Source organism: Helianthus annuus, chromosome 10 (genome assembly GCF_002127325.2).
Source record: "Helianthus annuus cultivar XRQ/B chromosome 10, HanXRQr2.0-SUNRISE, whole genome shotgun sequence".
In the NCBI taxonomy this organism is placed as follows: Eukaryota; Viridiplantae; Streptophyta; class Magnoliopsida; order Asterales; family Asteraceae; genus Helianthus; species Helianthus annuus.
Genome location: NC_035442.2, coordinates 77,999,135 through 78,017,211, shown reverse-complemented (window position 1 = coordinate 78,017,211; position 18,077 = coordinate 77,999,135). Strand labels below are relative to the sequence as shown.

The 18,077-nt window shown below is 35.7% G+C and overlaps 3 protein-coding genes across 5 annotated transcripts; 1 reads left to right on the top strand and 2 right to left on the bottom strand.

The window, feature by feature from the left end:
* Positions 1–862: 862 nt before the first annotated feature.
* LOC110885407 (alpha-L-arabinofuranosidase 1) lies at positions 863–7,806 on the bottom strand. Its single transcript, XM_022133097.2, has 19 exons — positions 7,110–7,806; positions 6,950–7,036; positions 6,175–6,383; positions 5,697–5,751; positions 5,306–5,508; positions 4,963–5,084; positions 4,730–4,877; positions 4,446–4,515; positions 4,094–4,239; positions 3,972–4,017; positions 3,831–3,883; positions 3,602–3,746; positions 3,029–3,147; positions 2,517–2,588; positions 2,333–2,436; positions 2,091–2,156; positions 1,801–1,999; positions 1,193–1,339; positions 863–1,096 (listed from the first exon to the last, which is right to left on the bottom strand). Exons 3-19 carry the CDS (start codon positions 6,364–6,366, stop codon positions 944–946), a joined length of 2,040 nt encoding a protein of 679 aa, XP_021988789.1. The 5' UTR covers positions 6,367–6,383; positions 6,950–7,036; positions 7,110–7,806; the 3' UTR covers positions 863–943.
* A 34-nt stretch (positions 7,807–7,840) lies between these two features.
* On the bottom strand, positions 7,841–11,348 carry LOC110885406 (adenylylsulfatase HINT1). 2 transcript variants are annotated; one of them, XM_035978574.1, is made up of 6 exons: positions 11,209–11,323; positions 9,620–9,744; positions 9,433–9,490; positions 8,894–8,983; positions 8,522–8,639; positions 7,841–8,111 (listed from the first exon to the last, which is right to left on the bottom strand). In XM_035978574.1, exons 2-6 carry the CDS (start codon positions 9,664–9,666, stop codon positions 8,044–8,046), a joined length of 381 nt encoding a protein of 126 aa, XP_035834467.1. In that variant the 5' UTR covers positions 9,667–9,744; positions 11,209–11,323; the 3' UTR covers positions 7,841–8,043. The 2 variants fall into 2 exon arrangements, with proteins under 2 accessions (XP_035834467.1, XP_021988786.1); XM_022133094.2 differs by lacking the exon at positions 9,620–9,744 and having other exon boundaries at positions 7,845–8,111; positions 11,209–11,348.
* Positions 11,349–14,890: 3,542 nt separating this feature from the next.
* On the top strand, positions 14,891–17,490 carry LOC110885405 (protein PLANT CADMIUM RESISTANCE 10). 2 transcript variants are annotated; one of them, XM_022133092.2, is made up of 4 exons: positions 14,891–15,043; positions 15,525–15,723; positions 16,291–16,517; positions 17,184–17,490. In XM_022133092.2, exons 2-4 carry the CDS (start codon positions 15,531–15,533, stop codon positions 17,349–17,351), a joined length of 588 nt encoding a protein of 195 aa, XP_021988784.1. In that variant the 5' UTR covers positions 14,891–15,043; positions 15,525–15,530; the 3' UTR covers positions 17,352–17,490. The 2 variants fall into 2 exon arrangements, with proteins under 2 accessions (XP_021988784.1, XP_021988785.1); XM_022133093.2 differs by lacking the exon at positions 14,891–15,043 and adding an exon at positions 15,129–15,418.
* The last annotated feature ends 587 nt before the right edge of the window (positions 17,491–18,077 follow it).

The following is an 18,077-nucleotide window of genomic DNA, read 5'->3' as shown; positions in this document are numbered from 1 at the left end:
GATTATTAAATGTGATTATGATTTAATACTTAGTTATAATTATCATGTCCTAGTTAATTGATTAGATAATTATCTAGGATCCTAAATGAGTTAGGTTTAGATATCTTTAGGATGATTATGTGAACAATCCTAGTAGTCTACGCGTTAGGTTAGCTATATATACCGCGTATTGGGTAGGGATTTGTAATTAAGTTTTTGAGTAGTTTTCTTGATCTAATAATATTGTGGAGGATTTGTGTTTAGAAGAGGAGGAAAAGAGGTTAGAAGACTTGAGTCCACATCTACTCCAAAAGAGGACAGGCAGACATTTTTAATGAAATCATTTCGAGAAAACATACTGCAGACTCAAACGTCTACGTATGGTCTGCGTGGGGCAGACATAAGAGGTCAAGAAGAGCTTTTCAAAAAAAAAAAAAAAAACAAACACCCCTCAAGACAAGTGTATGCCATCAATTATTATTTCTTGATTTTTGTTCCAGTTTGAATATTTGGCTTCCTCCCATTCAAAGTGCGGGGGTGTAATAGGGATTTGTGTTAGGTTAGGGTAAAGCCCAATAGACTTTAGCCAATTAGGATTATGTGTGTGTTTATAATCAAATCTTTCTGAAATTTAATCTTACTACTAGAAATATGAGCTACTTTCAGCTTTTGTTTATTTACTGTATAGAGAATGCCTAGTACCTCTATATCTCAAGGAAATTCCTATTTTGTAACGTATATGAATTTGAAAGAGTTTAAACACATGTTGTCTATATATCTTCATTTAGTTTGTAGATCGTTAATCATGGTGATGTAACATGTTAACAAAAGTTATGCGTTCAGGTGACCTACTCAGTTAAATGCCTGAGACGACGACATACACTAGGATCGACAAATAAATACGTTTATTTATGCCAACTGTGCCTGTCACAGTTACATTTTATTTTGTAAATGATATACACTTTTATATTGATGATGCATAAGAAACATCATTTTTTGTATCAATCTGTGCGATATTTTGAGACGATATTTGCAAATCTAAAGAAGACAAAGAATTTGGAGAGACTGTGACACTGATGTCCTTACTTTTCTTGAATAAGCTTTTAACTGGCGAAACCTGCATTACATTCTCAAGAATAGTTACCAACTCATGACTAGTTGAGAACTTTTCTGGTAAAGCAAAAACAACGCACAGAAGATTGAGTATATGTACCTTGGTTGGATTTTGGAAAGAATTCTCATCCTTAACATTAGTCGAGGAGAGCACAGTTGTTGACGACTTAGAATAATTTATTAAGCGAGGATCGAACCCTTTAAAAGTTATCTTCAAATTTACTTTGTTACTCCCATAGTTTACCACCTGAAAAATGTATTTTAAAACGAGCAGATTAGGGTATTGGGGCAAAATGGTCGAACACGTTACTTCTTAATCAATACAACTATTGTTTTTCATCATTAAGATTCCCTATCTTTCTCATCGTTTATATTAGAGGTAGCAAAACAGGCAGATAAGGTAATGAGTCAAAATGGGCATTCTTTTTTTAGCCATGAGAACTCGTTACCAGAAAACTCACCGGCACTTTTGGTTTATATGTTTTATATAAATAATTTAGGTATTGAGTATGATAACAATAACTATATAAGTAAAAAAGTTTAGCTCATTTTTCTTTTTAACACAATTTAGGAGGTTGTAACTTGTAAGTGTGCTTGAACAAACTTTAAGCGATTTCGACCCTGCTAGCCCGTTTGACTCAGTTTCTTTTTCAGCTGATATTTTTATTTACACATGTGCCACATTAGAGATAAGAGGGTTTATTTTACCTTAACTCTTAAATACTTTTTATCATCTACCGGGTTCTGGAACCAAATAGCGGATGCCATAAGTGAGGTTGGTGTATCAGTTTGAAGGGTTGAATCAAGAAGAGTTGCACCATTTGACATTGAGAAAAATTGTTGCATCCAATAACTTGGCGTACCGTAAGTCTGATAAGAATCAAACACTATGGCATCTGGTCTAAACCTGAAAATAAAAAACAAGTTTCAGTCACTAGAAGTTCTCAAATGGTCGATGAATTTTAGTTGATAATAAAAGTCTTGAAGAAAAACCATACCCCTTATCGCCAGGAGTATTAAAATTCAGAAACAAAGGTGCATTGCTTGCCATATCCACAACATCACTGCAAACAAACCACATTAGAACACTAAGATTTTTAAAAATTGAGACAATGAAATAAAACATATGGCATGTTTTCTTATTATTATAAACCTTAATGACAGTTTATTTATTTATTTATTTTTTCACATTAGCATATAAAACTGTGCATATTCATGAAACTTTAAAAGAATGACAGACCAATTTTTTTCTATGCCAATAAGAAATCCAGCTTGTGCTAATGCTGCTAAAAGATTTCCTAAACGGGCATCGTTCCAAGTCACAGCGTATTCACTTACAAAAGCCTGCGATCATTGTGTTACAACTCATAACTTTTTACACGTATTTAAATAAAATATAACCATGTGGAATATAAAATGCAAACCTTAGGACCAGTACTTGATGTGAGATCAAATGTATGACCCATAGAAAACATTGTGTTCGCACCAGTATAAAGCTAACAAGAAAAAAACAGACGTCTTTAGCAAATCCAAATCTTTGCGGAATTACAGTATCAACTAGATGTGCAAAAATGGATGGTCCACGCGGGTCAGTCAGGTTGGGTTGACCCGAAATTAACTTTTGTCCAAAAAAATTAATTAAAAATAAATAAAAGTAAATAACTAATGTGCCAAATATGATCACAAAAATTTTGTTATATCAAAAAATCATGTAGATTCTAAATGAAATGATATAAGCGTATTAATGAACTAACATACACATTATGCAACTTTCGATCCATTTGGCCCGTTTCCTTTTAAGCTATTTTTTTTTCTATTTTAACCATATGGCCCATTAGAGATTAAAAAAACATATTTCAGCCATTTGATTAATAAGAAAATGGGTCGAAATTTGCATAATATCCAGTGAAGAATAATGTTAAACAAAGAATCTTACATGATAATCATACAGATCTGCTGGGTGATCAAGCTTTGTGCTTGATCCATCACAGTTAGAGATCACTTTAATGTCTGGATAATCTTTTTTTATTGCAGCATAGAACTTACGGTAATTTTCTGAGCAAAATAAGAAATAAAAGCGTCTTTTAGATCACCCGTTCTATGAGGGTAGTAATTCTTTATATATTTTCCGTTGGGTCACTAAACTCGGGCAGCTGAGCATATACACACATGACTAGCTGCCTGAAACGGGCCATTTTCTAGTATAGGTCAAAACATACGTTGTCGGGCTAGGTTGACCCCAAAAACATTTTTTGCCTGTTTCTTTAAAAAGTTTTGTAAATATATAAAGGGTTAATCATGGTTTGACCGATTCCCTTCTTAATGTATTTTTCTGATTTGACCCGTTTGAGTTAAACCACAATTGAAACCATCACATTCGTAAGTAAATGGCAACCTCGAGCAACAAAGTAGTTATATTCTACTAGCTTCTAAAACTTGGTTTATGTTCTTTAACCGCACTCACAAGTATGCACAACTAAAACAAACAAAAAAAGTTAGACAAACATACCACGATAATTTCCTCTCCAACAATCTTGATTCCCGATAGCAACATGCTTTAATTTAAATGGTTCCGGGTGACCCATATCAGCCCGAAGAGACCCCCATGTAGAATTTGGATCACCTCTAGCAAACTCAATACCGTCAAGGGCATCCTAAATTACATAAAAAAAAAACCTCTCATCGTCTAAAATATCAATGTATTAACAATATAACGAAAGAAAAGGATAATAACATGCCTGCACCAAAGGTTTAATGTTGAACGGATCGACCGCTTGTTCTTGGCTGAATCCTTTGAAATATTGAAACGAGGATTAAGAACCATCAGAATTTATATATAGAAAAGATTAATAGAATCTATTTTTGACATTTCATATTACCACTGTTGAATACCCATATTGGTATTGCATTTAAGTCCTCTGCCAACTGTAAGAATACCAGATATTTCAAACAAGTATGAAATTTAAATATCAAGAAATGCATAGTGTCAAACTTATGTCACCTGGAGAAATTCCAAGTAGCCAAGCCCATCATCGGTCCAGTAAGCCCATACATCGTTCATATGCCCGGGCCTCTCTTCCCAAGGGCCCACAGTATCTTTCCACCAATATGCATTTAGTAAAGACTTTCCCTCAGCAAAACTACCACCTAATGTATACAACATCGAATATCATATATGATAATTATTATAAACTTTTTGGGGTGGTGACGCTAACCATTTACTTATTATAACTTATGAACAGTTTTATCTTTAACGGGTCAAATGTATCAAGTAGAAAAAAAGTTTATAAGGTAACCGGTTTAAAATCACCATAAAAGTTGACAACTTTTTAATACAGAAAATTCATATTTACCTGGAAACCTGATAAATCCTGGCTTCAAATCTGCAACCATCTTAAAAAGATCATTTCGGAAACCGTGCCCCTGGTCCAAAAATAATAATTTTTTTAAGGTTTATCTGACACGTTAAGAGACTAAATGTCAAGTCGATAGGCAATAAAAATAAAAATGTGTATAAATAGTACTACTAACAGACTAAATATCACGTACGTCACAAACGGACTAAATATCATGTACATCACATAAATGAACTAAATATCGCGTACATCACATGGGGGGGGGGGGTGAATATATATACCTTGTATGTATCCATGGGCATTAGAGAAACTTGATCAAACCATATGGTTCCTTTTCTGTTTGTTTTTAACTCTAGTCTTGAGTTATGATTAGTTGCATTTGCTTTCAATACAGTTTCCACCTTTGTCCAGTTTGAAACATCGGTAGCACTTGAAAAAAATTATAAAATCTATTTAATATAGTCACTGCTTAATTTTTATAAAGTGGATTAATTAAAATTCAATAAACACTTACATGATGCTTGTAGCCGCAAGTGTTTGCCCTCCGGTTGAGTTGGTTAATGACACTGTCACATTTATTGAATCTAATGAACGAATATACAAAACTATCTTGTAGGTCTTCTCTTTCTCAATATTCTGCAATACGGAAAAGATTTAAGAATAAAAATCACACTGAAGATAATTATATAGTTGAGCAAAAAGAAGTTAGCTAAAACATAAAAAGGGGACGAAAGCCACCAAAGCACTATTTTTAAAGACATGAAATCTCATTAATACTCATAGTTGAATAAAAGTGTTTTGGGTCAACCCGGCCCAGACAGTATAAAAATGGCCCGTTTGACAGCTCTAGTTCTTACCATTCCCCAGTATCCAGGATTATATATACCAACCCCGCCAGCTGGACAAGCATTGCTGTCACAAAGCACCTCCATCCGAAGTGCAACAGGGTTTCTCTTGAAGCATGAAGAAAAGTCGGTCGCTACTCGTACCAACGAGTAATCCCCGATAACTGACCAAGGTTCAATAAGGGCTGGAGAATGTAGTCCACCAGCTTCAAAACCTAGGTTATCAAAGTTTCATTAGAACACACTCTATTAATACCTAAAATACCCTTCAATAACCACTGATATTATCAATCTATTTGTAATATTATGATGGGAAATAGACAATTTCTACATGAATATGTTCCAAAGATGATCATTTATATTGCACTTCTTGTTGGAGATCAAAAACGATTTAAAAAATTACCTCTGTTGCTTACTAACTCTGCCCACAACCCGCCTGCACCGGCATTGTTGATCTCCTATGACATACAAAATCAACGGTAACTTGCTCTTTCTATACATATGCAAAGGATTACTTAACACTAAGACAAAATATATTTAATTTACAAGTTCAGCATTTAGGGGTGTTTGACGGTCTGGTTCTGCCAGTTTTGACGACTTCGGGGCCGAATCTACGGTTCTAAAAAATGATAAACCGTACCGGCATGTTGGTTTAGTGGTTTGAACCAGTTTTTTTTCCAATAAAATCATTAGTTTATATAATTTTTTTAAATGGCAAAAATGGTTCATAAAAAATAATACTTCATATTCCCAAAAAAGTAATAATAAAGGTTAAATGGTTGTTTCGGTTTACATGGCCACCAACTGATTTGCTTTGGTTTCTGTGTTTCAATCGGTTTATGAACACCGCTAGTTACATTAATGGAAAATACAAAGTGTACCTCAAAAGAAACACCAAACAGATTTTCCGGCATCTTTTTTGTGGATCCTTGAGAAGCATTAACAAGCAGTAGCGCGTTTGTATCCGACAAAGTTGGAGTACATTGAATGAAAGAACGAAATCCAATAAGAAGCCCAAGTATGAGAACTTGAACAATAACATTACTTGAACCCATTACTTCTTTGAGAAACATTGAATATTTCCAGTAGCCTATTATAAAAAAAAATGTGCAGTGTTTGAGTTTGGCAAATAATTGTATAGATTGTATTCTAGATACATCTTTACATAAGAGCAAAAGCAGGTCGGGTCGGGCTGACCCATATACACTTTTTGTCCATGCAGTTATGACAAAACAAAACAATACGATGATATTAAACTCTTTGACTAAAATTGACTCAGGAAGTTGTATGCAATCAATCAAAATAGACCATAGGCGCGCGACTTTCGAACCGTTTAACATTAACTATCGCTTTTTTTACCCGTTTGAGATAAAGCAAGACCCAGATTATCATTAACACCAGTGGTATACAATGATATTCAAGATCTTTGAATAAAAACGATTCAGGAAGTTGTATGCAATCAATCAAAACAGACCATAGGCGATTTTCTACCCGTTTGACATCAGCTATTCCTTTTAACTTTGACCCGTTTGAAATAAAACAAGACCCAAATCATCATTATCACCTCTAGTGATCTAAAAGTCAACCCTCTGATCGAAAAACTTAAAATAATAATAACTAAAAAAAAAAAAAAACTAGCTGTGCTTAGTTTCTTACCTGGTTACATGCAGTAGAAAGTCATGAAGGTGGTGTCGTTTAAATGCAGAAGTTGACCGGCAATGGACGGAAGTTTTATGTTATTGCCTGAAAAATATAGATATGATTATTAAGTTTGAAGTGAGTTGGTTAATTAAACAGGCTTTTTGTCTTTGCTTACACGTAAGCAAAGCTTATCCCTTTTGTTTATGGGTAGACAGACTTGAAAGCATCAACAAAGTTGTTATTGGCTGGCCCCCACCAACAACCATTCATCAAATGTTTATATTTCTTGTAAACCTCAAAAGTACATTATTATTATTATTATTTTTTTTTTTTTTTTTTTTTTGTTAAAGAAGCTGGTTCGTCAGGCCTATGACTTTATTTTTTTTGAAAGATAGGCCTATGACTTTATAGCCTAGTGATATTTTAAGGGTAGGATAAGGCTTTGAGACCAATAGGTCTTGAGTTCGATTCTCACAAGAAGGGTTATTGGGTTTCCTCCTGAATTGGTATATAGACATTATGCCTAGTGGAGATAGATATGATCAGGTGGTTCCGCGGGTGACACGATGATACTCCAGTGGTCCGTCAGTGATCCAAATTTGCCGTTCAAAAAAAAAAAAAAAAAGAAGCTGGTTACGGCAGTGGTCGTGTTGATTGTGGATGTGGTGGCAACATCAGTTATGGCGGGAAAGAATTTGAGGACGAATGCCATTCCAATTATCCTAAGATTTTATTCATCGACCCATTAATTGAAAAATGCTATAATAACAATACTTGGAAAACACGTTTGGTAAAATTGTTTGTAATTGTGACCTGTAACAAAATAGCTAATTATGTAAAAGTGCAAAACCAAAAAAAAAAAAAAAAAAAAAAAAACTTAATAAGTTATGTTAGAAAACCGACAAGAACATAAACTGGCAGCCAATCACAAACAACCATGTTAATAAATACTCGCAGCCTATTTGGTTCAAAGAGCTTGCTATTTGGTTCAAGATGTAAGACCCAATCCATAACTATATAGTTAGTTCACTTCACAAGTTTAGCATTAAACAAGAAGAAAAGATGTGATCGAAATCCGCTAGGCTTTGAGTTGTAGAGCAAGTGCCAGATTAGCCAGGCGGCCAGTTCATTTGGCGTCCCCCGAGTACGTGGACATGAATGTGGTCAACAGATTGGCCTGCCCAAAAAAAAAAAACAATGTAAACTGAAAATGTACCAACAAAAGCAATATATTTTGGGGCGTGTTCATTACACAACCGATTTAAGTAGAGAATCGCATAAGGACTTGTACATGGTACTTTGAAGATATAGTGGGAGAGAAAGATAAGTGGTTACATAACTGTCTTATGCATCACAATTGAAGCAAAAAGTACAAGCGTCTATGCAGTTCCCGTAGTTTTCTACTTAAAATTGGTTCTATATTGAGTGACCCTCTGCATATACATATATGCATGTATATAGTGTTGTTCAATACAAACCAACTCACAGTCCCACTATGTCTTGTAAGCATATGTTTATGCATTTCATTACATAATATTAGTAATGTACTGAACGCCCCTATGTGAGTGTGTTGAGAACTATGCATACCTCCATTTGGTCCATCGTTGATGACAATTCTGAATCCTTCTTCAAGACCTTCTTGCTTTGCTACAACCTTTGCAGTGTAGAGAAGATGGCCAAGAATCTCAGAATGCCTCTCCTCAGCCTATAAGATCACACAAGAGTATATGAACTTACAATAATCTTTTAATTGTTTCTTACTCCTATCCTATCCAAAGTCCAAACCAAGAGATTTGCATTTGGACTCTACACGCAGTTACAAGTTTTTAACCATTAATCAGTAATTACAATACATGAAACCCGGGAAGTATCCTCTAAGCACCCATAGTGTCTCTAAACAGAGCCATGGCGCTTTTAATTATTGTATATAAATATATGACTGTGTGAATATATAATTACCTTAGAAAGACCAGTCAAGCCATCCTTAACTTTTGGAATAAGCAAAATGTGTGTTGGTGCTTGAGGAGCAATGTCCCGGAAAGCAAGAACCTGACAAGAAGAAGCATTGAAGGATTTCATTAGTTATAAATTTACAGTATATGATAATGATTGTAAACTTATAGTATGATTTATAAATGAGAAAACCATACTGAGACATGGCATTCTCTTTTAGCTACTTAATCACAGAATCTTAGAATACACAATCTTGGTTCAAAATCATCATCATTATACTCAGTAAATCCCACCAATAGCAAAGCTAAGGTAAGGTCTGAGGGGGGTAGGATGTAGACAGCCTTACCTCTACCCTGTAGGAATAGAGAGGTTGTTTCCAGTGATAGTAGTTTTGCATCAAGCCTTGGACATAAGGCACATGACACTCAACACAATCGGGACAAAGGCCGATTAGTGCATGTATCCCCATGTCTTTCGGCTATCAACGCCACCACATGATGCATGATTATAGAAACCCTTAACAATTTAGAAAAGTAAGGTGGTACCTTATCATCCTCGAAAACCACATTTGCTGGGATTTCCTTGTTAATAATCTTGTCAAAACTGCAATAACAAAGGAGGCTAACATTAACATGTTTGTAAGGCTTTCATGGAAGAGACATTTCAGAAGAATATAAAAAGTCAAAGATATCTAAAACTAGAAAGCAAGCAAAAGAGATGTTTGAGTCTTACATAAGTATAAACAATGAGGTGACACCGAAGAACAAGGATAGGGGCATGATAAGAAAACTCAATCCAACCAGTGTTGTAGAGATCGCTAGGCGCCAGTCAGGCGGTTGAGATTAATCGAGATTAATCTGATCGGAAGTTTTATATATAATTTTTAAATTTATATATATACACGTACATTAATATCAATATAATACTTAAAAATAGTTCAAAATTCAAACAACTAAGTTTAAAACATAGCAAATCAAGTATTTAAACATTCAATACACACATTAATATCAATATAATACTTAAAAATAGTTCAAACAACAAAGTTTAAAACATAGCAATTTAAGTATTTAAACATTCAAACATTAACATATCAGTCATGGTCTCACGAAATATGTTATAATGGGTTAGAAACTTGTTTTTTTGGGCAAGATTGGAGCTAAACAACTTGGGTCAAGTATTTAATGATTAAAAACATTTGTTTGGGCCATAGTTAAACTAAAAAAAAGTGGGCCGGACTTTGGCCGATTTGGGCCGCCTTGCACCAACTAGGACCGACTAGCTCAAAATTAATCAGCCAACACCCGACTAGCGCCTAGGCGCCGATTAATACCGATTTTTACAACACTGCTTCCAACAAAATAAATGGATATGTAACAACATAGCTCTCACTTTTATATACAGTTTTTACTAGTTTTTCATTAGCTTCTAGTTCTTGGGCATAAGCTTATTCTGCTATAACATCAAAAGCTTGTTGTTCATATTTAAACAATCACTGGCTTCCTGAAGATGTAACAGTGTAACACCATCCCTCATCCGGACCATCTGAAATACCATACCACCATGTGAGGTCCCTAGAGCTAGTTACATCTGGAGCGCCACATATGTCCAGAGCTGCTTACTATCACGTGTCTGGAGCTGGTAACATCCAGAGCACCTTATGTCCGGACCTGATTACATCCGAAAGACCAGTCACAAGAAGGTCCCCGTGGCGAGTCTAAATGTGCTTACATTACCCTTGGTTTTTAAAAGCGAAAGCGCACAAAAGTGACAAGGTCTAAAGCTGAGGTGCCCAGCGCACCGCTTTCCATACCCGAGGTACAAATAACTATATATATTTAGAGACAAGTAAGCTTAATATATGTTTCAATATGAAAATTACATATATGTACTACGGAAATACAGAAGGGGCGAGACTTGGGGTGAATTTTAAATAAACTGTGACTTTGCAGGAAGGCGAATCGATGAAAAGGTTAGGTCTTGCTACAATGGAAGTAAGGGGGGTCTTGCTAATTGATAAAGAACAATCAATTTACTTTGTTTGTTTTTAACAAGCAGAATAAGCTACTAGCAAAAGCCTTTGGAAACCCTAAAGCCATCCCTATTCCGATCTAGGGCATAAAACACAATCAATCTATTTAGCAGCATAAAAACATTGATCAAGCACGGAATAACATATAATAGGCTCATGACAAGAGTCGAATCATCGTGGCTATGAACGTTGAGAAGGAAATTAATAATATACAGAAAGAAAGAAAGAAAGAAAAAAAGAAAGAAAGAAAGAAAGAAAGAAAGAAAGAAAGGGTAAAAGAGAGAGAGAGTACATGGTGGGAGAATCGGAGGGAACGGCCGCAAGAGCGGCGTCTTTCTCGGACGCCATCGCAGTAGTAGTAGTAGGGTTTTGGTGATGTGTGAGAGTTGAGTACTTGCAGCCTGCTCATTTTCATTTTCATTTTCAATACTTAGAAAAGAAAGTGGCCGGCGGGAATAGTCGGCCAAAACTGGCGGCCACTTTTGTCTGTTTTTGGTTTTTGTTTTTTTTTTCTTTGTTTTTTCATATAATAGTTACTTACATGTCATGTAAAATTACAATTGTGTAAAAATACGATTTTGCCTCCGATTCAAAAGAAAATTTTACTTTTGTCCCCTACTTAAATTTACGATTTTGTCTTCAGTTAAAAAATACAATTTTACCCTCAGTTCAAAATAAAATTATGATTTTGCTCTCTGTTAGAGTCCTGCCAAATTACGATTTTACCCGCAGTTAAAATATTACAATTTTGCCCCCAATTGAAAATATAAAAATGGTTTTGCCCTTATTTCAAAATAATATTTTACCTCCTTTTTATAATTGCGATTTTACCTTAGCTAAAAATTGCAATCTTGCCATCGTTTTTTTTTTTTTTGATAAAACCATGGTAGTGTTTTATTTTACTTGGTTGACTCAATTTTGTTTTTATTTATGTCAAACAGCTGCCTAGCACTCGCTAATTGATCCTGACAAATTATTATTTTGCCCCAAACTCTAAATTACACACTTGCAATCATTTTAGTTATTTTTTTTATCATAACTATGGTATTGTTTTTCTTTAATTGATTAACTTGATGTATCTTTTTTTATATCGTGTAATAAGTACCATGTATAACTAACCGACATAAAGACGTACTTGTTATTAAACTAAGAAATACTCGGTTTAGCGCCCCGCAACGCGGGCGGCCATAACTCTAGTTCGGATACATAAATCAATTTATATGAACTTTTTTTATTAGGTAGGAGACAAATCACTTGTTTTTGTCAAACGTTACAAACGAGGTGGAGGTCCATATCAATTTTTCAGGGCCGGCTAAACCGGGCGACGGCTCGATGCCCAAACGGTTAAAAGGCCCAAAAAGCTTATAAAAAGTTTTATATATTATAAATATTATAAATATTTCTTATTGTAAACTACTCTAGCTCAGTTGGTGTCACACCCTGACTTTTGCGGAAGCGTGGTTATTTGGTGTGACTTCTTAATACCATATAGGGCTGTTCAAATTGCTCGGCGCTCGCCGCTCGTTCGATGCTCGCTCGGAAAATGCTCAGAATTTGCTCGTTCGATTCGGCTCGATTAAAAAAATGCTCGGTTCAGATCGGTTCGGTTTGTAAACGAACCGAGCACGAGCAAAGGTCCGCTCAGTTCGGTTCGGATCGGTTGGCTCGGTTTATGTTTTAATATATACATATACATATAAATATATATATATATATATATAGGGAGCCGCTAGAATGAGAACCACCTCGAGTTGTAAGAACCGCGAGAACTACACCTCACGGAGCGCCGTTCGCCATGGTTTTTTTTTTACAAGTAGATGTGTATAGTATAAACACAGCCGTAAAAAATCATGGCGAACGGCGCTCTGTGGGGTGTAGTTTTTTACACCAAAAGTTTGGTGAAAAAAAAGAAAAAAGAAAAAAAATTAAAAAACACCAAACTTGTGGTGTAAAAAACTACACCCCACGGAGCGCCGTTCGCCATGATTTTTTATGGCTGTGTTTATAATACACACATCTACTTGTAAAAAAAATCATGGCGAACGGCGCTCCGTGGGGTGTAGTTCTCGCGGTTCTTACAACTCGGGGTGGTTCTCATTCTAGCAGCCCCCTATATATATATATATATATATATATATATATATATATATATATATATATATATATATTTGTGTTTGTGTGTGTATCATTTTTAATGAAATGACTAGAGACCAACATTAACAATGTTTGGTCCAAGATCCAAATTGAGTTCATTTAAGTAATTAGAATTGAAATCCAATACCAATAGTCCATTATCCAATACTTAAATGTCCATTTGAGTAATTGAATCAAAATTTCAAATACTAAAATGTGAAGTATCGATCAATACTCAAGTCTCAACCCGCCATCTGATTCAGAAGTGCAAGACCCTAATCAAAATTCCCCATTGGCCATCGTTATTCGATTTCTCCATCGCCACTCGCCAAGACGCCAACTCATCAGGGTTTTGCTTCAATCGATTCATTCAATTTCAAACTTCCGATAGAACAAGGGTATGTTTCAATGGTCGACGATTTATCTTCCCGCTTAGTTAATCTCGGTAGAACCTAGTTGAGTGTTTTTGTATTCCTTGTTATTTGTTAAATTTTTACTTGTGTTCTATTGGACGAAACATCATGGACGAAAACTGCACTTTATTCTAATAATTAGCACTCCCATCGTCACTTTCATTGTTTATTCTGCGACGCTCGATACTCGCTCGACGTTCGTTCGAAAAATGCTCGGCTCGAAAGACGCTCGCTCAACTTTGGCTCGGTTGAAAAAACGCTCGGTTCGGTTCGGATCGTTTTGTAAACGAACCAAGCACGAGCAAAGGTCTGATCGGTTCGGTTCGGCTCGTGAACAGCCAGCATTCAATCATAACAACGCTATATGATAAAACATAAGATGTTCATCTATTAAATAAGTTTAGAAAATACCACAATACCATTGTCTGGAAACATCGACTATCAACTATCAATGATTAACACAAATAATCATTAAACAATTACCTTGGATTGATTCTAAATGGATTAAAAGATCAAGGTTGATGCAGAAGACTTGTGCCAATGATGAAGAGGATGGTTGTAGAGAGAATTGGAGAGGAAATCTTAGGTACGTATGATGATTGTGTGAATGATTAGTGAAGGGGATTAGGGTTATGAGTTGTTAAAGTTTCACTATTAGCACTAAACACCCTTAAGTATTATCTATTACATGTTACATGCACAAGATATACAATTTACAGTTTCATTACCACATTCAAGTATTTGCCAAATCATTCATAAATTTTATCAAATCCAAAACGTATACAGTTACAAAGCAAACCAATTGTGCAAGTAAATAACTAACCAAACAGTGAACGTGCAATAAATGCGAAAGTGGAATTTCGGAAACTCGAGTTGTCACACTTACCGCACTCGATATACTTTTTCTTGTAATGAAAACTTGACCCTTAGGTGAGTGGAATGATGCTCTGTTCCATGATCAACCAAATATGGTTTTGAAGGGAATACTCCAATACAAGGAATGATGGTGGCAGTGGCGGATGAGGTTGAAGATGACTGTGGGGGTGGGTGGTTGGAGGTGGTGTTGGATAAAGAAGAGGTGGGTGGTGATTTAGGTGGTGGCAGTGCCCGGATAGTCCTTGTGCTTTAGCCTTTTTAAGGAAAGGGCATTTTAGTAATTTCACACCCTTTTAACAGAGAAAACAAACTGAAGTTAGACCTAGGGACTATCCGGGAACAAAAAATGAAAACTTGGGGACTATTCAGGTAGTTTTAGAAAGTTGGGGACTATAGGTGAAAAAAGGCGAAACCACAGGGACTATCCGAGCATTTTTCTCAAAAAAAAATTATAACACGTGACCAACCCACGCGGACTAGCCACGCCCCGCCATACCGACCCAACATACAATTGACTAACGGTGCCCCTCGAAGTTCACGTGTCAACCCATGCCCTAAACCGCAGTCCCATCGTACCCCAAGATCTTGCAAGTAGACGTTCCTGCGATTAAATCCATTCCCTAATAATTATTATTATTCTTCCGTCAAGCCTCTGTCTGCCACTGCATGACTTAACAACAATCGAAATCAAGAAAACACATTCAGGCAAGTTTCTATGATACTCAACTGTGAATAACATTCATTTTGTAATCAAGCCCTAGGTAACCATAAACCATTGATTCGAGAACCCTTGAACAGTTTTGAATTACAGTGATGTTGAATTTGAATGATGAGTGAACTTGAATTTTGATTCTAGGGTTTGAAAATACGGTTGGTTGCTTCAAGGCATTCTCTGTCTCTGTGTATGTAGAAACAAAAACTGAATTTATCTTGTCCTGTTGCCTTTGGATAACCAGTGATGACACATTCTAAATCCCAACATCTTTATTTACGATTTCTGAAAGCTACACAATTCCATGTTAAGAGTTGTAATTGGAGAGGAAGAGTCAAACCCTAAAAAGACAGATCCTGTATTTGGATGTATGTATGTCTAAGGGGTCAAAAGTTATATATCTTTCAAGATTATTACTTGAACACCATTGTTTATCTAACCTTAATTTAAATGCATTGCTTATTTATTTACCAGACAACAATGAAGGAGCATCGTGGTTACATACCACCTCCTTACATTCCCCTTGGACAGTCCGATCGAGAAGAGTCAGATCTTGAGAAAAGAATACTTTCAGATGTATCTCCCACAAAGAGTGAACCTGTTAACGATGCTGCTGAGGCCCCACTTCTGTGGTCCTCTGGAATATGTGCTTGTTTTGACGACTTAGAGAGCTGTATGTTGACTAACCTCTACCTTTTGCCATTACGACTTGTTTGAATGTGCATCTGAATAGAGTAATCATTATATCAGTTCTCAGCTACTGTATTCGTCCCTAACATAATTAACATTTGTATAAAAGTGAAAATTGCTTTCGATTCATTTCTTGTATAGGCGAATAATATGTTGATGTAAAAAGATGTCTGATGATCAAAGTGTGCAGCTTTTGTTTGGTTATCAGAAAATACATAATGAAAAAAATGCATACAGATGTTAAATCGCAATTTTCTTCATACAAGCTTGTCTGTTGAAAAATACATATTTTGGGTTGAAACTGCCAAAAAAAAAAAAAAAAAAAAAAATTGGTGCACTTTTCTTTGACCCATTTTGATGATGTTGAATTTTTCAACCAGTAAACTATAATTTTATGTCATACACACAATCCAACTGGAAATTTTTTGTTCAACATCATTTTCAGATAGACTCTTAATCTTTTTCAGCATGTATTTATTAACTTTTATGAAATGTTGCTTCTGACTGCTAACACGAAAATTAATTAATACTTTAATTTCTGCTTAATTAGGCTGCATTGGGACGATATGCCCTTGCTATCTTTTTGGAAAGAATGCCGAGTATTTAGGATCCAACACTTTCATGGGATCATGCACAACACATTTTATCATATGTGGTCTCATCAACTCCTGCTGCTGTTTGCTAACGGGCGGTCTGCTTCTTGGCTTTCCGGGATGCTTTGCTGCATGTTATGCCTGTGGTTACCGCAAAGCACTGAGGACAAAGTATAATCTGCAGGTATTTTTTCTTTTCCTCTTCTCCATTTTTCTTAATAATTTAGTTTTTTATAATCATAGTTACCACGTTAACGCTTTAAAAAGAAAAGTTAGATAGGTAGAGTTCCTGGGTTGTCACATCTTGACCCATCCCATGGTTGTAAAAAATCCAACTAGCCTCTCATTAATCGCTAGTCGGAGGTTCACCGAGTAATTTTTATCTAATCGGCTAATTAATCAGTAGGCGGTCAACCGTGGTCAAATCCAATCCTAATTGGCCAAATATCGGTGGCAGTCTAGCGATCCGGCCAGATTATTGAAAATATGGGTCGAAGAAGGTGTTAAAACATGTCTACTTAAAAAAATACATATAAAAATGTGTGTATATACATATAAAACTGGAAATTACATATAGAATCTCAATCCGATTAATCGCTAGTCAGTTCCCCGCCGGCCGACTAGCGCCTACCGATTCTTACGACACTGGTTGTGACCAAAAGAAAATTATTTGTTTTGACACGTTACCAACCAGCCCATTGCACCATCTCTAAATTTCACCGTTTAATAGAGAAATATGCGTAATCTACATGTGGGTTTTTACGGAAACAGTTTGCATGTGCATGGTTAAAATTTTTGTGAAGAATTTAGGAAGAATAAAATAAAGAATATATTGTTTGATGCATTGCAGGAAGCTCCATGTGGGGACTTTATAACACACCTTTGTTGTCATATGTGTGCTGTATGTCAAGAATACAGGGAAATTCGTGAAAGGTCTGTGAACATAAACCCGAACGCAAGCATGGTAGAAACGACAGCTCCTGAGGTGCAGTCAATGGATTTGGCTGTGCACAAATAATTGTTTTGGTTTTGATTTGACAAGAATGAAGTAAAATCTGATACTTAGTAGGTAGAATAGAATGCAAATCATTCCTATGTTGTAGGAGCACTTTTTTTATACAGAAGTTTATGGAGACTCAGTTTTTCCTTTGGTTATTTTTCTAGTTTTCTCCTGACAAAGATTCTATTTCTAGGTGTTTTGTTCCTATGGGTTTACCGGTTTGTAAATATCATCAAACATTCTAACTTTTGGTATTGACCCGACCTCCAGAAACCAGTAATTCGAGTTGGACACTCATTGGGTACCCAAACATGGTCACACTTGTAAAAAAATATTTGATTTAGCAACTGATTTAAGTACCTTTTAACGCTTACTACTATTATTATTAAAAAAAAAAACATTTTTTTTTTCAGTCCGATCCAGCCCCCCTCCATTCCGAACCCGATCCTACCGGTTCAATTTATTACTCTCAAAAACCAGATTCAACCTAATCCGATCCGGTTTTGACCGTCGTTGACCAAATCCAATCCGGTTTCAGAACCGATCCAGTTTGACCGATTGCGCAACTCATCTGCTCTTTTTCTCTTTATTCACCAGCGGCTTATATGCCTGGCCCAAATTTAAATAATTAGTGCTCTTTTTCTCTTTATTCACCAGCGGCTTATATGCCTGGCCCAAATTTAAATAATTAGTTTGATGGCTGCCTAGGCATATCGTGTCAGACACTACCTGTTAAGACACGAA